At 43.5% G+C, this 27425-nt stretch overlaps 1 protein-coding gene across 1 annotated transcript in view; it reads left to right on the forward strand.

Moving 5' to 3' along the window:
* The window catches only part of LOC136436081 (amyloid beta precursor protein binding family B member 2-like), a 131379-nt gene that overhangs the window by 90434 nt on the left and 13520 nt on the right, over window positions 1-27425 (forward strand). The window contains exons 12-13 of the mRNA XM_066429792.1: window positions 21591-21678; window positions 25473-25499. Of these exons, the coding sequence (XP_066285889.1) occupies window positions 21591-21678; window positions 25473-25499 (115 nt within the window). The remainder of the gene's footprint in view (window positions 1-21590; window positions 21679-25472; window positions 25500-27425) is intronic.

The following is a 27425-nucleotide window of genomic DNA, read 5'->3' on the forward strand; positions in this document are numbered from 1 at the left end:
CAAGATGCTGGGAGGAAAATGTCAACAGTCAATGGAGCAAAATGCAGCAATTTCTTCCATATCAAAATGTAACAGATGAGTGTATAATTTCCACATGCAGATGCACATGTACGTCGATGAAGGTTTGTCGATGCAGGTAATAAGATACACCAAGTTTCAGGTCGCATCCACTACCTTTCGCCACTAGTGGACACTACCTGAAACATCTGACCCTTTCCAAAACCTATCCAGTTGCTTTTTGCATACAGGGGGGCAGAAAATTGGAATACATTACCGGTATATGTCAAAAACACTTCATCCACACAATCTTTAAAAATTCTGTGCAAAAGAATTGTGTGACCTCTGACCTTCAATCCTTACGACCTGGCACGATATGGACTATGAGTACGGATATGATTTTGTTATGACGCATAAATGTTATGTATATATCAGTGTATTGTTTGTATGTTTGTATATGTGTATCTAGGGCCTCCCTGAAAATCAGTGTGAAGCCACTGAGGGAGCTACCCTAGTAAAAGAATACAGAAATAATAATGATAATAAATAATAATAAAGAGTAAAGTATGTAACTGTTACCTTGGATGGCTACACACTATTTTGCCCATTTTTGGCCCCACAATCCATTTGATGTGACAGAACTTATGTTCTAGCTGATCTGTTGTGTCATTCCAGAGAGAAAGTCTTGTAGTTTTGTTACGTTAGATGTATGGACTGTCACTTAACCAGTAAAAGAGATGGGCTTCTGAGTTATGAGGCATCAGAAAGTTTCTGACAAACAAAGCTCAAGAGTATAACTTGATATATTGAAACTATTAACACACTATTAAGGTTTGGTCTCCATGCAACGCCTGAGGTAAGTCTTGACAAAAGTTGTTACCTGAAGATAGATAGCAGATGTGATTGAAATAGCTTTGAGACTGCGAAACTCAGAAATATCCTGCAATGGGTAAAACAGGATTGTGGGTGTTCTTGGAGATGCCTGTATTGAAGAGCACTTACTTCTTTGTGGAAACTAAATTTTGTGTAAATTTACCAGAGAAAAACTCCACTTACAAGAAAGTGGCTGGTCTAAGACTCTTGAATTATCGATGTTGTGAACTGTTGCTCTTTGTTTTATTACAATATTGCATGTCCATAAACACGCACACACAAAATTTATAGCCTTTTCACATAAACTCTGGCGGTATTTCTTTCTGAAATGGCCCTAATGGTTACCTGCGGACAAAGGAATGTTGTAGGAAACTGGGTTAATGTTGGCACACGAGGGACCATTCCATCCACGTTAACATTCCGCGGGACGAACGGGCTTCTATTAATGATATTGATGGTGCCGAGAGAAGGATGAAGTGTGCATGCCTGCGGGGCTGATGGCCATTTTCATTTTCCCATATGGTGATTAGAATAGAGGGGGCCTTTTACGCAGTAAAGTGCGGAGGTGCCATGTGATTGCTGGTGGGATTGCTGTTAGTAGGGCTCCATAAGTAGTGCATATCATTACACGGAAAGTGGAAGGACACTGCTTGTGTACACAGTGCTGCTTCAGTGGTGAGCTTTCCGCCGGCCGTGCGATGCCAAGAATTCAGCACCAGGGACAGGTATGGTTATTTCATGCAGCAATGCCTGTTTGGGTAGGGACAGCTGGGGTGTGGTGGTGTATTCTCGGTGCATTATGCTTCTTGCAAAAGTGTCTGTTGGTGTTGTTTGCTTTATAGGTAAGCCATAACTGATCATTCAGCACCAGGGACAGGTATGCCTACAGGATGTTGTAACGCTCATTTGGGTTTGAGACATCTGGACCTTGGCAGCAGTTTTCAGATCTGCTTCTTGTAGATCTGTGTCTGTCACTGTTGATGTACATCTACCCTTCACCAGAATGTGTCTGTTATTTTCTGGAGATGAAACATAGCTGCAGTTGGGTATTTTGGACCCTCTAACATGACAGACACCCCTGTGTCCAGAGGTTTGAGTATTCTGTGCCTGCTGCCCGCCCCAGCGCCCTGATGAACATGCGCAGGCCTGACAAATGCTCCCTCACATCCATTTTCAACCACATCTATCTGGGCCAGGCCTGAGTGCAGGGTGTGGGAGCAAGTGGGGCTCTTATGTAGACTCGCATGATCTGTTCCATGGATCACTCCTGAAAGGTCCATTTGTTCAGGTGTTGTAAAAGACCCTTTCAGGGCCTCTGACGATTCGTATCAAGGCTGGTGTATTAAAGTGCTGTTTTATGTGTTGGGGATGGGGATGTATTGCTGCTGTCATTTTTCCCATATCTAAGAGATTGTGTGTTTAGTTCAGAGCTCTCCAAATATATTGCTCTTGTCATTCTGTATCTTATCAGTGCAGACAGAATTCATGCAAAGACATGTATGGTGAGGATTTATGATGAGATATGTCGATGTTATTTTTGTTCCCGTCTACCTTAATTGTATTAGTCTAAACAGAAGGTTATCTGAATATGCCAGCAATAGTTCACGTGTTGTGTTTAATAGACATTGGTGTCTCATCTGAAGACTGTGTTTCCACACTTTAGGATCTATCCTTTATTGGGGGGGGGGGGGTGAAGGGGGCTGGCGGGAATGTTGATAGTGGCTTGTTTAATGATTACCCTGCAGTGCTACATGAGGAAAAAATAGCTATAGTTTCAGTGAACTTTTCAAAATCATTAAGGATTGTTAGGACACAGACAGTGCTGTTTTGGTTGTGTTTTTTTTAAACTTGTTTCCTTTGTAGATTCTACAGTAAGTTTTCCTGCAGTTTGATATGTAGGATTCATACTAATTAGTAGAAACATTGTCTGTATTTCACAGGTGACTGAACTTGTACAGGATTGTTGTCTCCAAGTTTTCGGTGTGTCTGGATGTTTGTGTTCTTTTGTGTCCGTAGTTATTTGAATACACTGTCAGTAGAGTGGCAGGAAGTCTACATCTACATCTACATGTCATACCCCCAAATAGCCCCTTCAGGGGCAAAGTAGGGGGGGAGTTGAGGTCCCGGGCTAAGGCGGGCAGGCCTCCAGCCTGGCACAGAATGACTTTATATGTGTTGGTTCTAGCGTGGATGGTGTGAAACTTGAGGTCGTGGCTCCCCGGGCGCGCCCCTGGGCTGGTTTCAGCAAACTGTAAGTGTCTATATTAATGTGGTTATTAACAAGTTTGTAGAAGAAGGTGAGGCGGGCGTTCCTCCTCCTTTCAGAGAGAAAGGGCCACTGCAGGTCGTTGAGCATTTGTGTCACGCCGCTAGTCCGCCGGAAGTCATTTAGGGTCAAGCGGGCGGCCCTGCGCTGGACGGCCTCCACCGCCTGTATCCCTTTGGTGGTGTACGGGTCCCAGACCATGGCACTATATTCCAAGTGGGGCCGCACCAGCGCTTTGTAGCAAGTGGCCTTGACCCTAGATGGACAATGGGTCAAATTGCGCCGAATGACCCCTAGAACACGACCGGCTTTGCTAGTGGCGTGGTTGATATGGGTGTCCCACCGCAAATCGTCGGACAGTTGTACTCCAAGATAGGGGTGGGACTTAACACCGGTAAGGGCTTCAGTGAGGTTTCTGCAAAGGTCAGGCTTCTGTGAGTTACAGGACGTATCAGACATGACAGGTCATGGGGTCGACGGAAGCAGCTACTTATCAATGGGGAGTCGTTGTTTTTGGTCGGTTTGTGTTTTCCATATGCCAGTCAGGTTCACGGTAGAGTGACAGGAAGTGGTCCGCGGACGTATGTAATGTTGATCAAAACCATACTTGCATAATTAATGAACCTCAATTAAACAAGACATGCAAGAAACTCTAAATATTTCATGGAGGCTCCAGGTCTTCAAACTCGTGTTACACATTGTCAAGGTGTCACAGTCCATTCCCCCCTGAGGGCTGAAAATGGCACCTGCAGATTAGTGCAGGTAGAACTGGTGCTGTGCAAGTGTTTCTGATGTCTACCTGCACCTAAGCTGCACTGGTCCATGTACTGGGTATGTTCAGGTTAGTGCAGGTAAAACTGGAGTTATGCCCAGGTATTTCTGATATCTACCTGCACAGGTCCAGTGTCTGGGCAGATAAGGGTTGTTCATGTCTAGAGTTTGGCCTTGTCAGGAAGGAACATGCAAACTTCATCCTTGTCTACAGACTAAACAATATTTCTGTACTGGAGAAAGTTGTGGGTAACATTTGGTTATTTGGTTTCCCTGCTCTGATTTTTACTTAAGTTGTGCAAGGCTAGCATCTCTGCTTCGATCGTTGTGAATAACATGATACATGTGTATTGTTGAACTTTGCGACTCTGGAATGTTATTGGGTTTCTCCCTTCTTGAAGTCGATACTTGAATCAGCAGTTCCCCATTCTTATTGCCGGATGCGTATTGTAAAACTCCCACTCAACACTCCGCCTGAGTATCATAATCAACTTACGACCCTGACCCCGGGCTCTGCTGGGATTGGTTGCCATGGCAACCGTACTTCCATTCTGATGACGAATGGTTTTAACTCAGGAGGGAGAGACAACAATCCTAGCTGTGGGAACGCAGGGCTAGAGTACTTCTGCCACACCAAGTTTTTGTTCATAGAGTCATTTTAAAGTTTTGTTGTTTTCAAATCTGTAAAGCAACAAATATAGTTGGTGTAGCCTGCTGACAAATGGTTTAATGAAGTTCTTGAGGTAGAAATTGCAATCCTAGTTTTGAGACTGCATGTTTAGATTAATTGTTTTTGAGATAAGCCATTACTGAGCATTCAGCACCAGGGACAGGTATGTCTATTTGTTCTCTATTTTAGTACATACATGTATAACTGAGACAATTTTGAATCACTTGTACCATGTGTGCATCTTGTGTAACCAACAAATCAACTTGTTATGTTCAACTGATGAACATTCAATGCCAAGGACAGGTATGTTTATTTGTTCTCCATTTTAGTACATACATGTATAACTGAGACAATTTTGAAATACTTTTACCATGTGTGCATCTTGTGTAACCAACAAATCAACATGTTGTGGTCAACTGATGAACATTCAGTACCAAGGACAGGTGTGTTTACTTGTTCTCTGTTCTGGTAGACACATGTATGTATCATAACTGGGACAGTTTTTAAGTGCTTTTGTCCATCTGTGAAAGCAGCAGGTGGACCTGTTATTGCCAGCTGACGAACATTCAGCCCCAGGGACAGGTATCTGTGATTCCTGGAATAAGGCATGTTTTTGTAGACACAGCTGGCCATGGGGCAGGTTTGAAATGCCTTCTCCAGGGCTGTCTGTAGCTTTCAATTTGTTCCATCCAACTCATTGTTTGGGAGCACATGTGTTGAATTTTCCTTGTTAAATTCATCATTTTCAGCTTATTAAGTTAGATTTTCATCAATTTCATGTCATTAAGGTCAGATTTTGGGATGGACAAGGTAAAATTGTCTTCCGTCTAAACAAGTACATTTTTGTTCTGGGATGGAGGGATGAGTCCTGGAGACAACCCTGGACTTCTCCATGTGTGCGTCTTGTGAAACCACAACTTGACTTTGTGTGGCCTGCTGACGCGTGGTTTTAAGCCCTGGAATTCGAACCGACAATCCCGGATGTGGGACTGCGGGGTCACGTTAATTATCGGATTACGCTTGTCTCGGGTGGGGAGGTACGTCTGCGAGGTATGACTCACCAGACTCCTAACCCAGCAGGCAGGATGGAGATTGTACCATTCCCGATCCGATCTCCTGCTAGAAGGTAAGCGCCGTTTCCCTCCTTCCGGCTTAATCTGCCCCATAAACACCAGCAGTAACCTACATCCCGCCAGCGGTTATGGGAAAGTGGGATGCATTCCGGCTCTACCGTCTTTCTGAAGTCTGCCGCGATTCATTCGAACCAGTACGGGAGGATGTTGTAGAAATCTGACGAGATGAAAGGTTTTTCTCGATGTCCCGTCTTCGCCAAAACGCAGCTGCAGTCCGTCTTACTTTCCCATGCGACGTTAAGGAGGCGATATTGTAAGACGTATGTCGGTCACATGAGACAGTTTCTCCGCAGGTTTTATGTTTCTGTGGAATATTGAGGTTGGAAGACGGATGCTTCCCGAGTCGTGATGTCCATTCTAGCGGTGATACTGAGCCTGATGGAGTGCTGTTTGGTGTGAAGTGCTTTTATCGCTGGAAGTGATGTATGCCGGTGTTGCAAACTGCGCGTGCACTTGCTTAAAGTAAGGTACTTGGTGAGACATCATTCCTGGACATTATAACAGCTATACTGGTCACTGATGTATTACAGTTTTGTTGGAAGTCCTTTTATTATAGAGAATGATTTATGTTGATGTTATGTGCTGCATGTGCACTTTCTCTTCACTTGCTTAAAGCAAGGTACTCTTTAAGACTTTCATTGTCCATTGTAGCAGCAATACTGGTCCCTGGTGTGATGTATCCTGTGCTTAGCACCCTCCCCCACCCTGCCCTATATTTCTGGGGAGATCCCTGCATGTAAGTGTTGTAATGTCTTGTTTCAAGAGCGATGACTAATTTCCTGTCCTCCTGCCTCAAGGGAGCAGATGTCATCTTGAAGGCTCCTTGCGTCGCCGTGTGCTGCGATGTAAGGCAATTTCTCAGCGCTGATCACCTGAATAAAATTACTGTCTAGAACTACAGTAAATGCAGAAATGTTCGCAGTGGTATGTTTTATGTTCGCGGTGAAATTTCAGCACGAACTTAAAACCACCGCAAAATTTATTGCCCACCTATGACTGTAGCGCTTCTATTGTTTCAAACGTGAACTTAAAACCACCGCAAAATAAAAACAACGCAAACTTAAATGAATTTACAGTATCTGACTCAGCAAATGTCACCTCCTTTCTGGAGTTGTTACGACTAAATGGCCGGCAGGAAGGCAGGCAACATACATGTGTATGTAAGACAGGATGTAGACATTCTGAAAAAATCTTTCTTGATGATACATGTTGTATCTAGCAAATCAATTTTAATGCACTTCAAGCCTTAAAGCTGCAGTATTTTGGTAAATGTACCAGGAACTGTAACCACGTAACTCTTCAGGGTCTAGATCCGCACACCATTTTGAAAGTCTTCAAATCAGAATGTTCTGTTAGAAACTTGATATAAGCCACAAATTGTAAAATATTCTGTGACATTAAATAAAGGGCTCTGACGAACACGGAATCAGAATTGAAAAAAAAAGTCAGAGAAAGATGGGTCCCTACATCAGCAGCTCGGGAAAAACACTATTTCCAAGAATTATTTTATGGCTCCACTTCCCTACCATACAAACCAGCATTTAGGGTTCTTTCAACATCTACAAAGGAATTATCTGTTAACCAGTAACTGTTTGGTGGGTTGGAGTTACCCATAATCTTCTTAAATCATTACCTAGTCATGACATGTTTTAGTAATGGACTACAAAGCTAGGTTCCTAGAACAACGTGATGGTGGGTTTGCTGCCCACAAGTGTTTTTCAGAAGTGTCGTCAAAATAAAAAGTGGAAGGCATTTCACAGGCAGTGCATGTGCTTTTTCCTGACAACCAGATCAGTGGAGATCTTATTTTAAACAAATCATGTACAATGGAACTTGTTCTGTGGCAGAAATCAGCGGCATTGTCTGGTATAGGAAATCAAATGCAACCTAAAAGTTCCAGAAATGCCTCCCTCGGTGTTCAACAGGGGAACAGTAAAAGTAATGCTTCTGTGGAGGCCATGAGTAAATCTTGCACAGTAAGACGTGAGACGCCATTGCCGATTACTCCAATGCCAAGGTGTGAACGGTCATTTGTCAGGATTAAGTAGGTTTTAACCTTTTCCCCGCTGCCCAACCCCATAACGATTACATATTTAGTGCCAAACAGCTATGTCAGCAGGCTGAAAGTAAATCTTTATCAGTAAAATGTGAGACACCAATGCTGATAACTCCTTGGTGTGAAAGGTCCTCTGTCAGGTTTAAGTAGGTTTTAACCTTCTCCCTGCTGCCCAACCCCATAACCATTACATATTTGGTGCTAAATGGCTACCTCAGCTGGCTGAAAGTAAACCTTCGTCAGTAAAACGTGAGACACCAATGCTGATAACTCCTTGGTGTGAAAGGTCCTCTGTCAGGTTTAAGTAGATTTTAACTTTCTGCCTGCTGCCCAACGCCAAACCATTACATATTTAGTGCCAGATGGCAACCTTAGCAGACTGAAAGTTACTGTAAATGCAGAAATGTTCACGGTGGTTTTATGTTCGCGTTTTTCGGGGCGACCGTTTCACCTTGAACTCAAAGCCACCGGAAACATTTTTGTCCGATACTTTAGCGGTATGTAACTATAGCGCTGCTGCGAACTTAAAACCACCGCAAACACTCCATTTTTGCCTTAGCACAAAATAAAATCCACACAAACTTAAATGCATTTACAGTACCAGCTGTGGAGGCCAGGAGTAAATCTTAGTGCAGTAAAACGTGAGATGCCAACGCCGATTACTCCTCGGTGTGAAAGGTCCTCTGTCAGACTTAAGTGAGTTTTAACAACCGTGGCCCCCGCGTTGTCCTTGAAAGCCGTTCTTCAAAACTGACGCAGGTATGGCGACACCTGGAGAAGGGTCTGTAAGGAGTAATAGACACTTAAGATGCAGCCTCGGTCGGGACATAAAGTGGGACAATACTGCCGAAGCTGTGGTAACATTTTCTGTCATTAATGCATGCGTGATTCATAGAGAAATATAGCAGAAAAAGTCAATTGCAATACAGTCAGTATCAAGTGCTTGTCCAAAAACGATAGACATGAATTGATGTCGACTAGAGTCCTGTCAATCTGTGCGACTGAAAGATATTTTGACCCAGTTTGATAAGAGTGACACAGCTATAATATAAGCTTTGAATGAATAATTTTCCTTGCATGCTTCTTGCCAACCTGACAGTATCGATTGGTTTTGAGATTAGCAGTAACTGAACTTTCAGCACCAAGGGCGGGCATGCTTACACTTGTTTGATGTGGTCATGTTCATTATCTCCATGAAAAATGGAGATATTGTTTTGGGTGTGTCTGTTTGTCTGTTTGTGTTTCCGCACCACTCCAGTCAGCATAACTCAAGAGCCTCTTGATGGATTACGATGATATTTGGTACGTGTGCGGGTGTTGTGAAGCCGAAGTTCAAGGTTGATTTTGGGCCCCCTGGTATGTGACCTTGGTACTGCAGCGGAACTTCAATTTTTGTATCTTTTGACCTGGTCTTTGCTGTGGTCTAGATTTTTGGGTGGCAGATAGCTTGTGATGTAATAAAGAAGTGGTGTCGGTTGGACCCCCTAGCAGCTTGTTTTAGTTGAGACAATTGGAGCTTGGCAGCAGTTTTCAGATGTGCTTTTTGTAGATGTGTCTGCTGGTGTTGATCTACATCTGCCTTTCACCAGAATGTGTTATTTTCTGGAGATGAGACATGGCTTGACAGTAAGTCAAGTCAAGAGACAAGAGAGATAGCTTTGGTAACAGGAGCTTCAACCATTTTGGAACACCTCCTGTTAATCTGTGAGTGACACTGTTGTAACAAACCCCTGCCCATATGTATACCATTCTGCAACGACTTCTGTTGATGTATGGCTGATGCTGTTGTAAAACAAGCCTTGCCCCTACCATTCTGTACATGAATATTCTAACATAATACTCAAGAATCAACCTTAAACTACTAAATGCCACTCCTTTCCCCGTTGCCATGACAGCGCCTGACGGAACTCGCCTGTTGAGCGCCCCCCTCCAGACTGAAACGTTGGCAGAGACGCCAGTAATTAAATATTGAACATGCAGCGGCTGCGTTCCCCGCTGTTGCCATGGACTGAGCCGGCTTAAGCACACAACGTGCTGCCTTTTATGGGTCACGAGCTCCCGGTTAACGCTCAGTCCAACGCCCCGACGCTCGGCAAGGCGCTGCGAGGAGAAACAGCTCCAGGATGTTGTACGTGGAAGTCCCATTCTCCCAGGTAACCGATCCCTGTCACCTCCGACCTTTGACGTGTTTGCAGGTTTGCTTGTTGTTATGCCGTGATTGACAGGCGAATAAGACGTCAACAATGACAGATGTCTGCTCCAGCTGATGGTGGTCCAGAGATCTTAATCTTCCTTCCTCTGCTGATGGAAGCTGCAGCAAGGTTTAGCATATTCCTGCTCTTAGCCGTCATGATTAGATATGATGACTTCAGCTGCTGCTTGTGTGTGTAGGATCCAGTGTTCATATGTATGCAGTGTGTGTGTGGAGTGTGCATTTGAATGGGATACAGGGCCATCATCGGTGCTGAGAGGGTATATCAGTAGCCGAGCAGACGTCTCTCCATCCAAATTAGATTTCCGTCTGTGCACTAAGACACCAGGGACCTGCAAAGGCAGCGCATGTTGATCAGCCAATTTGCATGTGTTGTGTGTGAAGTGCATTAAGATGGCAGCGTGGTGTCGGGTGGCACGGTAAGATGGCTGCGTGGTGTCGGGTGTCGTGACACCATGGCCTGGAGGAGGGTGTTCGGAGCGGCCCTGGGGGGCATTGAGCGGGCCAGGCTGGCCGCGCGGGGATGGATCCCGTGGCTCTTCTCATACGAAGCGCTCCCGGCGGACTCACAAACTACCGGCAGCACGCCCGACACGGACGAAGTAACGTCTCTCCTAACTTATTTACGAGGGTGCCTGAGAGTTTAGAGGTAGAGGTAACGGCTTTATGGTTGTGTGGGAATTCTATAGGCCATGTCAATTGCTGCAGAAGCTGTGCCACAGGGAATAGATGCTATCTGATTTTAGATATAGGCTACACCCATGTGTTGCTCCCTACATTTTTTGTATTATTGTAACGTGCGTCCTAACTTATTTTCGAGGCTGCCTTAGAGTTGGAGGTGACGGGGTTTACGCAGGGGGGATGTGCTGTTGTGGGGGGATTTTATAGGCCTCGTCTATTGCTAAGGAAGCTGTGCCGAAGGGAATAGATCCTATCTGCCTATAAATGCGGACTGCACCCTCGTGTGGCTTCCTACATTTTATTATGTCCTTATCTTACAGGAGGAGGGTCAATAAGTTAGGCCTTGTTACTGTACCTAAGCTCTTGAGTTGAATAACATGTTTTTATTGCATTCTTTACTGTTGGCATATACATGTATAATACGTTCATTATTATGTGCAAGGGTAAACGTGATGAAGAGATACAGTATCAACTGTTGAATTATTCAGCCTGCATGTCGGAAACTGCATGAATGAACTCTGCATAATCCTTCTGCTGCTTGTATCTCTTAATTTGATACAGTCCAGGGTTAGTGTTTAGGAATGTCTGGGATTTCATCAGGAGATTTGTTGATCTAATGAGATGCAGACAACACCATGCGCTCATGCATACCTGTCTTTGTTTGTATTGTTCTTGTTGGATGTAGGTCAGCTTTAGTGCTTGGAAATATTTGTTTCAAATTTCATAGGAACATTTTTTTATTTCGGTGTTCATACATTCTTCCACACACACAGTCATTTGTTTTGTCGGCTGTCTGAAGCTCTGTGGGCAAAATTCTCTGATTTTTGTGTCTCGTTATTCGTAGTCTTTAAGGTTGGCGCTTAGGAATGTGTCAAGTCTTCTAAGGAGTTGCTCATCTCTTTTCTTGTCCCTTGAAGATGCATGTTTATTATTGTCACTGTGTTTATGTTAATGTTATTCTTGTTTTGTATCCTGGTTTGTTATGATTTTTTTAGGGCTCCCTTGGAAATCAGTTACTCAGTTAACTGAAGGGACGACCCTATAAAGATTAATAAATGAAAATGATTAAATGAGTTTGTACATCCTGACATACACGTGATCCATCGCCAGTTTTGCCTGCTGCCTGAAAGAAGCTTTGTAGGCGAAATTCTCAAGAATCCTCTGATTTTTGTGGTTCGTTGTCCATAGTCCAAGTTTAGTGCTTATGGATATCTTAAGTTTGCTCCTTTCTTTTGTTGTCCCTTGAAGATGCATGCGTTCGTACCTCCTGACATACATGCCATCCATCACCAGGTTTCCTCCCCCCCCCCCCTCGGGACCCTCCCGTATATCCCACGCCTGGTTTATTCATAACTGATAATCACTTTGCCATGTAATGCCCCCCCATCTGCTCCGACAGTGCTCGCTCAGTCGTTATATTGCACCATAACCCCGTCTGTAATACCATGTCAGCATCAGGGTAATTAATGGGAATCAATGGCACGCAGTGGGGCACCGCGGGCCACTCCAAATCAGCTTATTGGTTCTCTGATGCTTTTAAAAGCAAACATTGAGGAAAAGACCAACAGAGGGCTGGGGGGGAGGGGTTCGGGGGGTGACGTGAAGCTGACTATATTGATTATAATCAGTGGCACCGATTTGGGGGCACCGAACATGTAGTCCATCATTAACAGCATTTTTAAAATCAAATCAAACTCACAGCATTTTTCCTGTTAATGTTCATGTAGGACAATTTCTACCAAAAACAGACATTGACAGAAATGTTTATGTTGTAACTCTGTAGACATTACTTGTAGATATCTTTGTGTATTCCACTGTGATTACATAAGAGACAGTTCTAGGCAGTTCTTGAGCAGTGATCAGAAGTATGTAGTATTGAAAAGGACTCGTTTTGCTGCATCTGAAATGTTATTTCTCAAAACATGCTCGTTTGGAAATCATGCATGTGCAGTGCACAAAATGTCATGTACGTCCGATTTGAATCAGGTATCGAGGGACAGGCTGGTGTAATGTCAGGCTCATCTGTACCTGCCAGGGAAGTGAGCTCCACACCAGCATGATGCATGAGGGAGTTACCAGGGAAGTGAGTTCCACACCAGCATGATGCATGAGGGAGTTACCAGGGAAGTGAGTTCCACACCAGCATGATGCATGAGGGAGTTACCAGGGAAGTGAGTTCCACACCAGCATGATGCATGAGGGAGTTACCAGGGAAGTGAGCTCCACACCAGCATGATGCATGAGGGAGTTACCAGGGAAGGGAGCTCCACACCAGCATGATGCATGAGGGAGTTACTAGGGAAGTGAGCTCCACACCGACATGATGCATGAGGGAGTTACTAGGGAAGTGAGCTCCACACCGACATGATGCATGAGGGAGTTACTAGGGAAGTGAGCTCCACACCGACATGATGCATGAGGGAGTTACTAGGGAAGTGAGCTCCACACCAGCATGATGCATGAGGGAGTTACTAGGGAAGTGAGCTCCACACCGACATGATGCATGAGGGAGTTACTAGGGAAGTGAGCTCCACACCGACATGATGCATGAGGGAGTTACTAGGGAAGTGAGCTCCACACCGACATGATGCATGAGGGAGTTACTAGGGAAGTGAGCTCCACACCAGCATGACGCATGAGGGAGTTACTAGGGAAGTGAGCTCCACACCGACATGATGCATGAGGGAGTTACTAGGGAAGTGAGCTCCACACCAACATGATGCATGAGGGAGTTACTAGGGAAGTGAGCTCCACACCAGCATGATGCATGAGGGAGTTACTAGGGAAGTGAGCTCCACACCGACATGATGCATGAGGGAGTTACTAGGGAAGTGAGCTCCACACCGACATGATGCATGAGGGAGTTACTAGGGAAGTGAGCTCCACACCGACATGATGCATGAGGGAGTTACTAGGGAAGTGAGCTCCACACCAGCATGATGCATGAGGGAGTTACTAGGGAAGTGAGCTCCACACCGACATGATGCATGAGGGAGCCGGTATCAGTTGCTCTCCTGATGGTACCGCTGATGAGGGACGTCCTGCACAGAATGTCAGCTGTAGATGTGGGACTGTCTGAAGCACAGAATGTCAGCTGTAGAAATGGGACTGTCTGAAGCACAGAATGTCAGCTGTAGATAGGGGACTGTCTGACGCACAGGGCAGGCAGACATAGGAGAACCACATACTGTAGATGCCTTTAAGTTCACATGGATTTGATATTGCTAAGCAAGTATCAGCACTCAAAAAACTTAATTTTCCATTTTCTACAATTTGCAACACAGAACCTAAATCATCTTAAGCTTGTCAACTTGAAAATGGTTCTATATGTTTCATTCATCAATTTAAAAAACTTGCGGTAGTTGTTTTGAGCACTGTGGTCAAGAAAGATATACTTAATATATCCATTTGAGAAGATGCATATATTTGACTTTGAACAAGATGTTGGATGATCATGATTTTCAGGTACAACATGAAATCAATGAGTATCGAATTTCCACTGTTAAGTCTGTAATAGGATCCTCAGTTTTGGCTCCTCGTGCAAGACACACTAAATTATGAATGACGACAGTGCGATTGGATTAAGACGCCGTGAGATGATTGCTGTGCCTTGATATGCGGATGTTCGGGCGCCAGATGATTTGTTGTTGCTCCGACGAACCATTGTGCAATGCGGAACGTTGTCTGGCCGGTAATGTAGGCATATACCTCCTCATCTATTATGCAGGACCCAATCTTCCACCGGTGTTTGATCGAGGCCGTGTGACGTTCCATCTCTGATTCTTATCAAACCGGTTCTGTTACAATCTGGACTGCCGGATGTTAAACCTTATTTCCCTCCTGAGTTAAAGATGGTGATTTCTCATCATGAGCCCACGCTGATTTTATTCCCTGGTTCTCAGACTTTAGCAAAATAGTGGTAGTACTAAACTGGAAGATTAACAGGAAAACAGAGAATTAGGGCAGATTTACGAATAGGTACACACAGTTTTAGTGAGGGAATACAGTCCCAGCCCTCTTCATTCATTACTCCGGGAAGGAGGATGACCTCCTTCTGAGAGTATTGGAAATGCTTTTGTTTGCGCGTTCGCAGCTATAACTCACGATCCCGTTGTCGCATTGGTGTGTAACTTGGCATATCGTTTGCCTGGTTCGGCGTGGTGATGCACAATAGCTTTGTTACACCATAACTACTTTAAACGTCAATCCAATATCGTAATTGCACCCCTATAATTCATGCTATGTCCCACTGCCCTGCCATAGGGACCATGTTATAATCCATTATGTATGACTGGAATACTTCAGGCAGATACGGGGTATAAATCTTCCTTACTTGCTGTGATCGTATAGTCACTGTTACATGGAAAAATAGACAACGTGCATCACCACACGCAACCTAGCAAACGATATACCAAGTTACATACCAATGCGGCAACAGGAATTGTGAGTTTTAGCTGCGAACATGTGTAGTGTGACCTCCAGTCTGTGTATTAAGTATGCCGTGTCCACTCGCAACTCGCATACAGTATGTGCGCACATGGGGACGGACGATGCACTTTTACGCACAGTGGGAAAATGGCAAATCTCTGGACCTTCAAACTTACCACACTAACTTGTAGTTTATAATACGGAGGCTGTGACAATGCAAAAAGTGCACGCAGGGGATGAAAGATTGTTGAGAAATATCTCTCAGAAAAGTGCGCGCGCCAGGGTCACTTCCGGGTGGTTAGATCCGGTGACCTTTGACCTTCGTGAAATGTTACGATAATATAAATTAGCCTTTTTTATTGCAAATAGCTTGATAGCTATAGATCAGGCCGGCCTGCAATAAATTGTGGAAAGAGAATTTACTGCATATTTGTGATTTCTGATACATCTTAGTTGTAAGGCTGAATGGTTCGTTGATAATTGAAAAGGGGACATCTAGATCTAACTTTGTCACTTTTCCCGGAATTTCTAGATCCCATCTGTGCCATGCTGTAAAAACATACTTTTCAGCAGGTTGACCACTCCTGTATTGAAAGAAAAAGATAAACAAACACTTTTTCTTTACTTGCTCTAAAACACTACTTGGACTGTGCAGAGATGCAATTTGTGTTGGTCAATATTTGTACATACTATAAATACTTCACGGAGAATTGTGTCCTACGGACTCTTGTTTTCACATTTCCTCTTGATTAATTTTTCCTTGAAATTCCATGAGAACCAATGAAATGAATTGCTGTGTCCTAAGTAAATAACAATCACACAGTCCCCTGACGAAACACGTCTGTCCCTATGCTGCGAGTTCTGTGTATGAAGATAAATGACTACACGGTGCTCTAAATTGCCCTGGCCTATTAGATTACTGTTATTTGATTAGAGCGTAATTGCCGCTATACAAGCGTACTGCATGCTTCGGGAAAGGAAGATAATGAAATCAGATTCTCACAATCGTATTAAAACCGGGTGTTGTGATAGAAGCTGGCATGTTTTCCAGAGAAGAAACGTTACAAATGTCAGCTCTGTTTGAATGCACAATTCTCAAGGTGACCTTGATATCTTAGCTCCCGGCCTTTTGTTCTGTAGTCTGACCTTTGCAGTTATTAAGTCGTTTGACAGGAGGAGGTATGTCTTACTGTCGTCTTATGGTTCTGTCTAAGAATACAGAATAAGGAAACTGAAGAAAACGGCAGCTTAAAAGTTCTTTTTCGAGAGCTGCGTATCATATTTCGTATGACCTTTGCCTTTGTTAAGTCATATGACAGGAAAAGTTGGGTCCTAAAATGGCCTTTACCAACATCAAATCTGCAATGATTTAGAAGCTTCAAGACTTTAACTATATTGGTTGATTATATATAGCTTTATCAACTGCAAATATAAGCCTAGCCTGTTCCGTCAACCTTGTATTTTGGCCTTTGGCCTTTTCCAGACTTGTGTTTAATGAGTTTGGTTTTATTAAGGCATAAAAAAAGTTTTGAGCCAGTCTGTATAAAAGTTGTGAAAAACAATGTGACTGTGAGTTTCACACTTAAGCACACACAAGTTATCTTTTACATGTATCTCCTTTGACCTCAATTCAAAGGCTTCGGGCTGTATTTTATGGGTTTGGTTTTATCACATGTTTGGTACAACATGTTTTAAGTCAGCTGTAGGAAACCTCATGTCTTATAGTTCTTGTAAAGACATAACAATAAAACTGCAAGAAAGGTCAGCTAAGAGCCTCCCTTGTTGCCTATTGGACATCGGTTTCAAAGCTTCAAGCGTTCTTTCCTGTATTTTACGACTCAAGTTTTATTAAGTCGTATAACAGGTACCAAGTCAACCTCAAGAAAACCTCAAGGTTCCGGCCGTGACTGTAAAACTTTACGCTAGCAGCTCGTGTGGCCTTGCTGACATTGGTTTGAAAGCTTCAGGTGTTTTACTGTCCTTTATGACTTTTGTTTTATTGGGTCGTATAACAGGCTTTGAGCCAATGTTAAGAAAACCCTGAGTCTTGTGGTTCTGGTGGTGACACTAAAATTTGGATGTCAAGAAAACTTGTATTATACGTATGCACACCAAAGTCTCCTTTCAGCTCAAGAGGGCAGTTAAAGAATCATTGTGGACCCTCCGCAACATTGCTTTGAAAATTTGGGATGTATCTTAAGATGACTGTATGTTGATTTACTTTTCGCAGTGTTTTGTTTTCACAATAGAAGGAAGAGGGAGGTGTTTTAAATTTGAGGACCACTTGTAACAATTCTGTAGCACACATGTGAAACAAGGGAGACATATTCGCTGTGTCCTGAATTTGCAGTGGAAAGATCCCACCTGTAATAAAACCACTGCGAAAGTTTCAAGATTTGCAGTAAGTCGTAAACAGTTTTTTGCGCTAACCCCTCAAAAACCTCAATACGAGATCGAATCCCTCACCTTTGCCCCTGCAGGAGTCTGGAGCGTTAGAAGCGTATTCCGGTGATGGCTTTGGGAGCGTTAGAAGCGTATTCCAGTGAGGGCTCCGGGAGCGTAAGAAGCGTATTCCGGTGATGGCTCCAGGAGCGTTAGAAGCGTATTCCGGTGATGGCTCCGTATGATAAGTGATTACTGCAGCTGAGATATCACCTGTACAGCCGGGCAGATCTCAGCTGCCCCGGCTATTTCATACATCGCTGGTGTATAACTTACTCTGCGTGATGCAGTCGTGTGGAATACAAGCTACGCACGTGTCCCTTACACGGTCGGTAACTCGCCCTGACAGGAAGTTCTCTGATGCCCTGGGACATTAAAGGTGAAGCTAAGTCATCTAGAGTTTCGCAGTCGTAACGATCTTCCTTCAGGTCTTTGTCAAGGTTGTGACAGTATCCCATATCGCTTTCATAAGATAAAATCAGAAAGTGAAATATTGGACAGCATACAAAACACTTCATTGAACATGTGACAGCCTCGCGTATGATGTTGCGTATAAAGTCTCTCTAAATCAAGCTGGCTTTTCATGGTCCTCCGTCCCGGGACGGAAATTTGCTTGTTGGGACGGAATTTTTTTCACCTTGTCTGTCCCAAAATCCGAACTGTATGACATGAAATTGATGAAAATGTATCTTCTTAAGCTTTAAATGACAAATCTAACAAGGAAAATTCAACACATTGTCTCCCAAATAATGAGTGGGACAGCCCTGATCTCAAGGGTAGTGTCGTATTGCTTACTATTTTCATCACATAATGATGACATGACAGTTGAAACAGCTCACAAAATACCCATTTAACATCTAATAGTCTGGGCGTGGTGCGTATAAACTCGTTTGAAATCTGGCGGACTTGAAAAGAGGGAGTTATTCCAGGTTTAGGTATATGTGTATCAGAAGAGATGGCACCCATTTAACTTCTGATAGTCTGGGCGTGGTGCATATAAACTGTTTTTGAAATCTGGCGGACTTGAAAAGAGGTAGTTATCCCAGGTTCAGGTGTGTCAGAGGAGATAACACGGCTCATCGTTTGTTATCTGACGTCGATCGTGTCTGAATGCTGTAATCCTCCATCTGGTACGGAGAGATACGGTAACCGTGGTAACGTGATGCAGAAGAACTCCTCCCTGAGCATCAGCAAACTGGGAGGGACGTGCAGAGAATTCATCTGGTCCTGTTTTCAGTACAGTTACATGATTTGTCTTGGACTGCATGTAAGTTGCAGGCACATGCATGGTGTCACGGTGGCGTAATGGCAGGGTGTTTGGCCCTGACCCCAGCAGTTTGGGTTCAAATTCTGACATGCACATGTACAGTTGACTTTGTGCCCTTGGAAAAGACACTTTTTGCAGATTTCCTCACTTTAATTAGGTGAAAATGAGTTAAGTTTAAAGTTAAAATCCTCCCACACCATTATTGATGTATAGGGCGGTGCCCATCTCCGTTTCATAGCCCTGGGCTACACTGTTGTGCAATCACTGTAGCAGGGGGCTAGTCCACTGGCAGTGAAGTGTGTTTAACTTCCATACTGTTTCACAAGTATGTACCATTTTCATAAAGTCTTTGGTATGACTCAATGCGCCTCTTGTCCAGAGATGTCCTACCCAGGGCTTGAACCTGGGCCTTCTGATCCAAGTAATTGGAACCAGATGTGGTGAGAGACAAAGGTGCAGACCACTACACCACAAGGACACCCAGGTGAAAATGAGTACCTATCGAAAATAGCAGAGTCCTTCCTGGTATGAGTTGATCTGAAAAGTCTGTTTGGATGTTCAGCTTGTACTCTTCAGTACAAACCTGGTGACTGTTACGCCTTGAGATGATTACCAGGTATACAAAGCAAACAAATAAATTGTTGAATAGCTTGTCAGAAACAATGGTTCAGAACATTTGATATGTAAGTGGGTTTCAAGCCAAAGACCCAAATGAATGGATGCATGGCACAGCAGCAGCTGGTTACATCACATGTGCACTGAACGACCTGTCACACCTAACCTTTGCACATCCAACTGTAAGCGCTGTTCAAAACTATCTAATGAGGATGCCTCTACTGTACTTGGTGGCAACGAGCTCCACTCTACAATTTTTGAACACCCCAATCCCGGATCGATAACTCTGATACTTATTTATTTATTTGGATTTACCACATTTGTGGAAGGATTGACATAACAGGTGAACTATCACCTTTTCAAGATGTCATCCCAGACCGAACTGTAAGATTTGGACCATCGCACACCGGGGCATGCCACTACTCTTTTTCAAAAGGCGTGGTGGGTTCTTTAACGTGCGCGAGGCGTGGCTCTCCCCAAACACGGGACCTCCATTTAACGTCCTATCCGAGGGACGTTCCTAACCCTAGATGAGCTAGGTACTCATTTACACCAGTGAGTGAAGTGAGGAAAGTCGTGTTAAGTGCCTTTCCCAAGGGCACAACGTCGGGGCGCAAGTCCGGACATGTCACTGGGCACACCGGGATACGAACCGGGGACCCATTGTTTGACAGCCGAGTGATCTACCACTGCGCCACACGGACACAACTGTTTCTTGTTCTTGGTGAATGACAGGGTTCAAACCGGAGACCCTCAGCTGTTGAATGTAGGGAGGACTGCGCACTTTTCATACTTATATAAGTCCTACACACATTGATAAAGGTTAGACATCCAGGTAATAGGATATGCCAAAAATAGTTACTCAAGCAACAGTTGAACTGGATAAAATTTTGAAACAGATGTTTCAGACGAAGACAGCATGCTGACTGTTTCCACATTTTATCCAGTTGCTTGAGTAACTACACAGTCCTACACAGTTTATTTATTTATACACAGTTCAGTATCAGATGTTATCTAAGGACACGTCCACAGGGAGAGAATGATGAGGTAGAGCTTTATCATAATGGCCCCAATCTTCTCATATTCTCCACATATGCTCTCCAATTAATGTTGTAGTATGACATCCCCACGCCTGACTTGTGGCTGCTCGGCGGGAAAAAGATATCAGAAAAGTGGTAATTGGAACATCGATCAAAAGAAACTGCGCCAGCTGCAACCCTGATACACAAAAGGAGCTTACTGATACTCCCATCCATAACCCGGGATCTCAATAACACTTTGTTCTCAGGTATGGAAGGCCGTCCGTCATTTTGTTTTTTAACGAACTCGCTCAGTGCAAGGACAGAGGGGGCCACTCACCAAAGCACTGAGGTAATTGTTACTGTAGCAGCATCTCTTCGCCCTAGGTCAGAAACATCAATGCTCGAGGCATAGTCGGTTGGGCGTCAGAAGGATGACGGCTGAGACACAACGATTTACTAGTTTCGACCTTTTATTCAAAAGTCTTCTACCAGGAATCGCTAGAGATCACTAGGGTCTGAAGAACTCCAGCCTTGTCGCAACCGGCACCCCCAAGAACACTCAATGCTCGAGGCAAGCATGACTTCACTGACCCATTAGGAGAAGGGTTATTCATGTATTGGTTGTTCTGTAGAAGACACACTGTCATGGCTGCCCAACTAGGCAGTGACTACCCCATTTGTAGTAGCGTGTGTAGTCCAGTAGTCAGAAAACCTTCCCCTGGATCAAGAGGTTGGGAGTTTGCTTCCCGGCTGTGTCTCTTACCCAACATGTATGCTACTGAAAAGGGTTGCAGTCCATAGGCCTTGGTCCACTGTTTATTGTGCTTGTCGAAAGGTGGAAGAATTTCCCGGTGCGATGAACCTGTAAATACTGTACATAGTGTCTGTCTTCTTTGTCACGACCGGTGAGATCACTTTCATTTTTGGGTTGGAAAAGTGTCTCTACTTTTTGGTGGAATGGCAGTTATAGCCGTTTACTAATCCAGATCTTCCAAAGGATGACATTTTAAAACCTCTTTGACTTTGCCAGGTCATACATGGAGCATCCTGTGACAACCCACAAACATAAATGATACTGGAAGCTTGTGCTTACTTGAGCGAGCTAGGTTTTGTGTATAAAACTTTGTTGACATGTTTCTTTCTTTGTTTGTTTGCAGGTGATGACAGAGAAGAGAAGAATGAAGGAGGTTGCCATGGCGCAACAGAGGCAACAGGCCGACAGGATAGACACACCTAAAGAACCAGGTGAGACAAGAACACACCTGTTACACCTTTTGACACACCTGAGGTAGCCTCACACCTGGCATGGTAACACACCTGGCACAACAGTACACCTGGTAACACACCTGGGACAGCAGTACACCTGGTAGCACACCTCAGGTAGCCTTACACCTGGTAGCACACCTGTGGGGTAGATGAAGAGTGTGCATTAGCTTGGAGAGTGTTGGGCTCTGCCAGGCTATCCCATATAAAGGGGGCCCTTCATACACCACATGAAAAAGTCTTGCCAGATCTCCTGGGGTCCCCAATCAGACTATAAACTACAGCTTAGAAATAAGATGAGAACACACCTACATGTCTATCTCAATTTGCCGTTGAGCTCCCTTCAAGCTGTTGATTTAAAAGATTTCCACTCTGCATGGAAAGGCAAAATGTAAAACTTGGCACAGAAGGTTTAACAATGAATTTGTTTGGTTGCTGTTAGTAGCTCCAATGGTACAGCCTGTACCACCATTGATCATGATTAAAGGCCAGCAATACTTCTCCCCCTCCTAAGTGTACATCAGGCACGCAGTCTTCCGTCTTTGTTACACGTTCCAAGGCCAGATGAAGAAATACGGAGCTCAGTGCCTGTAAAACTGATGGCGTTCAATCCTGAAATCACTTGACTATCCAACATCTGCTCACTAATTCTGCAGCCGGTTCAATTCATTTCATTGGTTCTTAGACATGTTAGCATAGAAAACGATGCAAGAGGACAAAATGAGAACAGAGGGCTGTCAGTAAAACTTAAAACCTGACTTTATTCGCTCCCTGAAACTGTTTGATCCTAGGGGTCGACTCCAACTCAGACATGTTATAACTTAATATAAGGGATTGCATTCGTCATTTCGGATGATGACGTAAAGCCGGCAACCCTTAGTATGAGGGAGCATAAGGCATTAGCCTGAAGCGTCAAACCTCTGCACGGAAAAGTACCCAACACACTTATCAAGAAGAGTAGCGGTGACCCTGTGTGCTTGGCCAAAAACGCGAGCTGTAGCGAAGCCGCATTGCACTGCCACTATCTACTTGCAAAAGCATCATGCTTCACCTCAAATGAGGATGCCTTGAAACGAAAAAAAAAACTGTTTGTACCAAGGTACCGACTTTCCTCCCAGGCTTTCATGCTGATCCTCCAGTTCAACTTTTTTTCTATATCTGGGAAGCATCAAATTGAATTAGCATGGCCCTATGGGACATCGCACAGTTGACTCCACAGACTCAGAAGGAACTAAGCTCATGGATCTATCATTCGTATGGATCTTCTGACAGAGGAAAAGCTGTCCGACAGTCGTATTGACTGCTGTGTGCATTGATTTGGATCAGATATGCAGAACCAGCATGTTAGGTCTTTGATCTAGGAATCAGAGAACAGCAGTGTTAAGGATGCACCTAGCTAGGAACGGCACCAGATTATGTTTCACCAGGAATAAGGCAATCAGAGGTGGTAGACTTCATCCCCTTACCCATACTGCTTGGTGACCCTTCCAGTTCCACAGACAAAAGTAGTAGAACTGAGGATGTATGGCAATGCTGTGTTGTTAATTGGATGTCAGAGAAACACACAAACAACACAGACACGTAGACACACACATACACACACACACACACACACACACATACACACACACACACACACACACACACACACAAACACACACACACACACACACACACATACACACACACACACACACACACACACTCACACATATATACATGTTTACAGAGTGAAAGAGAAAGTCTTGCAGACAGATAGACAGACAGGAAAATCCAAAACAATATTTCACTCCCTTGGGGTGAACTAGTCCATAGAACTTAACTTAAGAATCGATGAGAAAATCCTGACTTTTCGCTGTTGCATGATAAAGAAATGGGGTCGACTCGGTATCTGAAATCCATGCTTGGTAAGCCGGCAGTGTGGGGATCAGTGAGTATTGAGTGTGTTTAAGTCCAGGGTAGCCTGTGCACTGTTCCTGCCAGCATGGCCTCTGTCACACCAATCTGTCTCCTGGGTTCTTTGATCTTTTATCAAGCAAAGGCAAGGAACAGAGGCTGGAAGGAAAACTTGAATCTGACTACACTCACTCCCTGAAACTGTGTGATGATTACCAAGGTACGGGCTTTCCTCTCAAACTCTGTTTTCATGTTGGTCTTCCAACTCAACTCCGAGAACCAGCAAATTGAATTGGTGTGGCCTTACAATAACTCATTGCTCCCTGGCCCCAGCCCAGATCTGATCCTGACAGTGTAGACTTACAAACTTTCTAGTACAATCAATAACAAATGGCAGGCAAGACCCAACTTATGACTTTCTCAAGCCTCTGTATGGTGTTGGTCAGCACTTCTGTGGCCACACAAATTGCATTTGTTGGTTCCCAGTTTTAAAAGATGATGTTGAACTTGAAGTCGAAGATGAACATGAGAAAACAATTTGAGGGGAAAGTTTGCACCTTGGTACATGGTTTTAGGGAGTGAATATAGTCGGATTCAAGTTTGTTTTTTTCTTTTCTCATACCTCTGTATAGTGTTGCACAGCACTTCTGTGGCTACACAAATTCCATCTGTTGGTTCCTGTTTTTAAAATATCATGTTGAACTTGAAGATGAACATGAGAAAACAATCTGAGGGGAAAGCCTGCACCTTGGTACTCACAGTTTCAGGGGGTGAATATAGTCGGATTCAAGTTGTTTTGTTTTTTCTCATACACTGTACCTCTGTATTGTGTTGGTCAGCACTTCTGTGGTGACACAAATTCCATTTGTTGGTTCCTGTGTTTTTGAACTTGAAGATGAACATGAGAAAATAATCTGAGGGGAAAGCCTGCACCTTGGTACTCACAGTTTCAGGGGGTGAATATAGTCAGATATTTTCCTAAGTTTTCCTCCCAGCCCTCTGTGTCCATCTTGTCTTCGTAAATTTTTGCCCTGCAATGTCCAATTTCCTAAGTTTTCCTCCCAGCCCTCTGTGTCCATCTTGTCTTCGTAAATTTTTGCCCTGCAATGTCCAAGAACCACAGAAAGGGATTTGCCTGGCCTACGACTCATAGCATTGACTTTCCACAGAGGATTATCTGGCACTTTCTACAAGCCAGTTATTGTCCTCTATATTGACTGTAGTCCTCTGGGAAGTGATGATAGCTTTTACAACCTTCTGGCAACAGCTGTGAAAAGCCATGTCAATGGGTGAAAAGTTGCTGCAATTTGTAAAGAAGAAACAGTTTTACAGCGGTCACATGCAGCTCTGCAGACTTGATACATATGTATGAGCAGTCCTTATAGTTTTCCCACATATTTGTAAAAAGTCGCCAGTTTCTGCCTCATCTGCTAAATGTTGGCTTGTGCAAGGTTTATCTACATTCACGTTGAACCAAGTGGACATCCCTACAAGGTGGTTAGAAAGCTCTATCAGAGAAAAAAAACAAAGATCCAACTAACAACGTAAAATTGTCAAAGATGGTTGGAGGTAACAGGTACAGGAGATGACCATGCACATCCTTGTTTCCTGATGTTATATACACGCTGCTGTTGATTCTATGTCATGCACGGATTCGGCTTTTACTTTTCCATCATGTTTTTAGAACCTGTGCAAAGGTAACTCTCTTCATTCATAGATATTAAGCATTTCTTACAGCTCTAGCCTCTAGGCTCATTTCTTCTACCGTGCTGTAGATTATGCACTGTAGTAGTCAAGCATAGCCACATGTTTGATAGTCTCACTTTTTTCTTGTGCGCATCACCCCACACCAATGTTCCTTTTCTTTTTGTTTCTTTCAGCTGTGCTAGAGGCAGGCAGTGAGAAAGGTTTGTTTTTTTGTTACAATTCTCGCATTGTTGCCATTGTCGCATGGTTGTTGCCGTTGTCGTGGAGCCAATTTCGATACATGCGTTCAGCTGCAACATTTCATTTCAAAAGCATCATTGCAGCACAGCATTGTCACATGTTGCATCATGTATTTTTTTTGCTGCAATTCCTAATTTCATAATGGTACAACAGAAACTAAGCCCAACTGTTGAATATGTTTTTATCACAATATTGAATGGGAGAGAACATTGTTGAACATTCCTAGTTAAAACATCCCCATATGTGAACTTTTTAATTGTTTAGCCCCTAAAGGTGTTATGAATGGAATGAATGAAGGTGTTGTAATGAAGGTCTGTAACAACACCCAATGTTTCAGCACCACAAACAGCCCCAATGGTAAAACCAGATTGAATGCACCAACACAACACAATAAGTCATACCTACATAACAGGCTCCGATACTCGTCTCACAGATGTATGGTCATTACAAATGGTATCATTTCAAAGGGAAATGAGCAAGCCAAGTATATACAGTATTACATTGTGCTAACAGTAAAGGAACCATGGAGGCATGATACGCTAGTAGTCTAGCGGCATAGCTGACAAATTGTGCAAATTCGTATAAAAGCTCCAAATTTGGCAAACGTGTACTTGAATGTAACCAAGCACTTGAATGCAAACAAGTATAGATATGGAGGCATCTCAAATTCTGCCCAGAATCAATTTTATGGCATTTTTAGCCATTTTCATGTCAAAAATCTATACAATGTATAAGGTTTTCCTAACTTTCGCCCAAGTTTCTTGCCCAAGTTTCTTGCCCAAGTTTCTTGCCCAAGTTTCTTACAGTTTCCATGACTTCACTGTAAAATCCTACTGCAGTCAGGTCACGTAAGATGTCGGGCGTGGAAAGTACTTTTATGGCAGAACATAAATCATACCAAACAGGGAACAGAGCACAAAAGATTCCGTTATGGGGTCACCTGATGTGTCCATAAAGACTTGAGAGGAAAGTGGGAGGTTAGGAGTCGCCGCTAATGTGTTGATCATATTGGTAGGTGTGAGATTTGGGTCAAATGAAGTGCACATTGTCATCAACAAGAGAATGAAAGTGTTTTGGGGGCAGAGATTGAGAGGAAAGCGGTCGCTGTTCCCTGAATAATGAACCGGACTCATTGTACTTGGCAAATTGAACCTTGTCTCGACGTGTCATGAATTAAACCAAACCGACAGCAGCACACAAAAGGCCTGATTAGGGGAGTACAAAAACTGGAGTGGGAAGTTAGAGGTGGCCATAAATGTGATGATTAGACTTGTATTTGTGAAATGGAGGTCGAAACTGCTGAAGGCCATGTCATAAGTTAAACTTAGATATAAAATGTAGTTTTAACTTTCTTAAATCAAGTTTTAAGTTCTGACTTCAAACTGAGGTCAAAATGAAGTGCATGCCTAGGATCCTAGGCATGCACTAGAAGACAGATTAAGAGGAAAGTGATTTCAAAGTATTTGTAAGGAGAGGGATTAAGAAGAAAGTGTTTGTAAGGAGACAAATTAAGAACAAAGTAAACATTTCTGTGAGTAGACAGATTAAAAGGAAAGTGAAAGTGTTTGTAAAGAGACAGATTAAAGTGAAAGTGTTTGTAAGAAGACAGATTAAGAGGAAAGTGTTTGTAAGAAGACAGATTAAGAGGAAAGTGAAAGTGTTTGTATGAAGACAGATTAAGAGGAAAGTAAAAGTATTTGTAAGGAGACAGATTAAAGTGAAAGTGTTTGTAAGGAGACAGATTAAAGTGAAAGTGTTTGTAAGGAGACAGATTAAGAGGAAAGTGAAAGTGTTTGAAAGGAGACAGATTAAGAGGAAAGTGAAAGCGTTTGTAAGGAGACAGATTAAGAGGAGAGTGAAAGTGTTTGTAAGAAGACAGAGATTAA

Source organism: Branchiostoma lanceolatum, chromosome 6 (genome assembly GCF_035083965.1).
Source record: "Branchiostoma lanceolatum isolate klBraLanc5 chromosome 6, klBraLanc5.hap2, whole genome shotgun sequence".
NCBI classification, from domain to species: domain Eukaryota; kingdom Metazoa; phylum Chordata; class Leptocardii; order Amphioxiformes; family Branchiostomatidae; genus Branchiostoma; species Branchiostoma lanceolatum.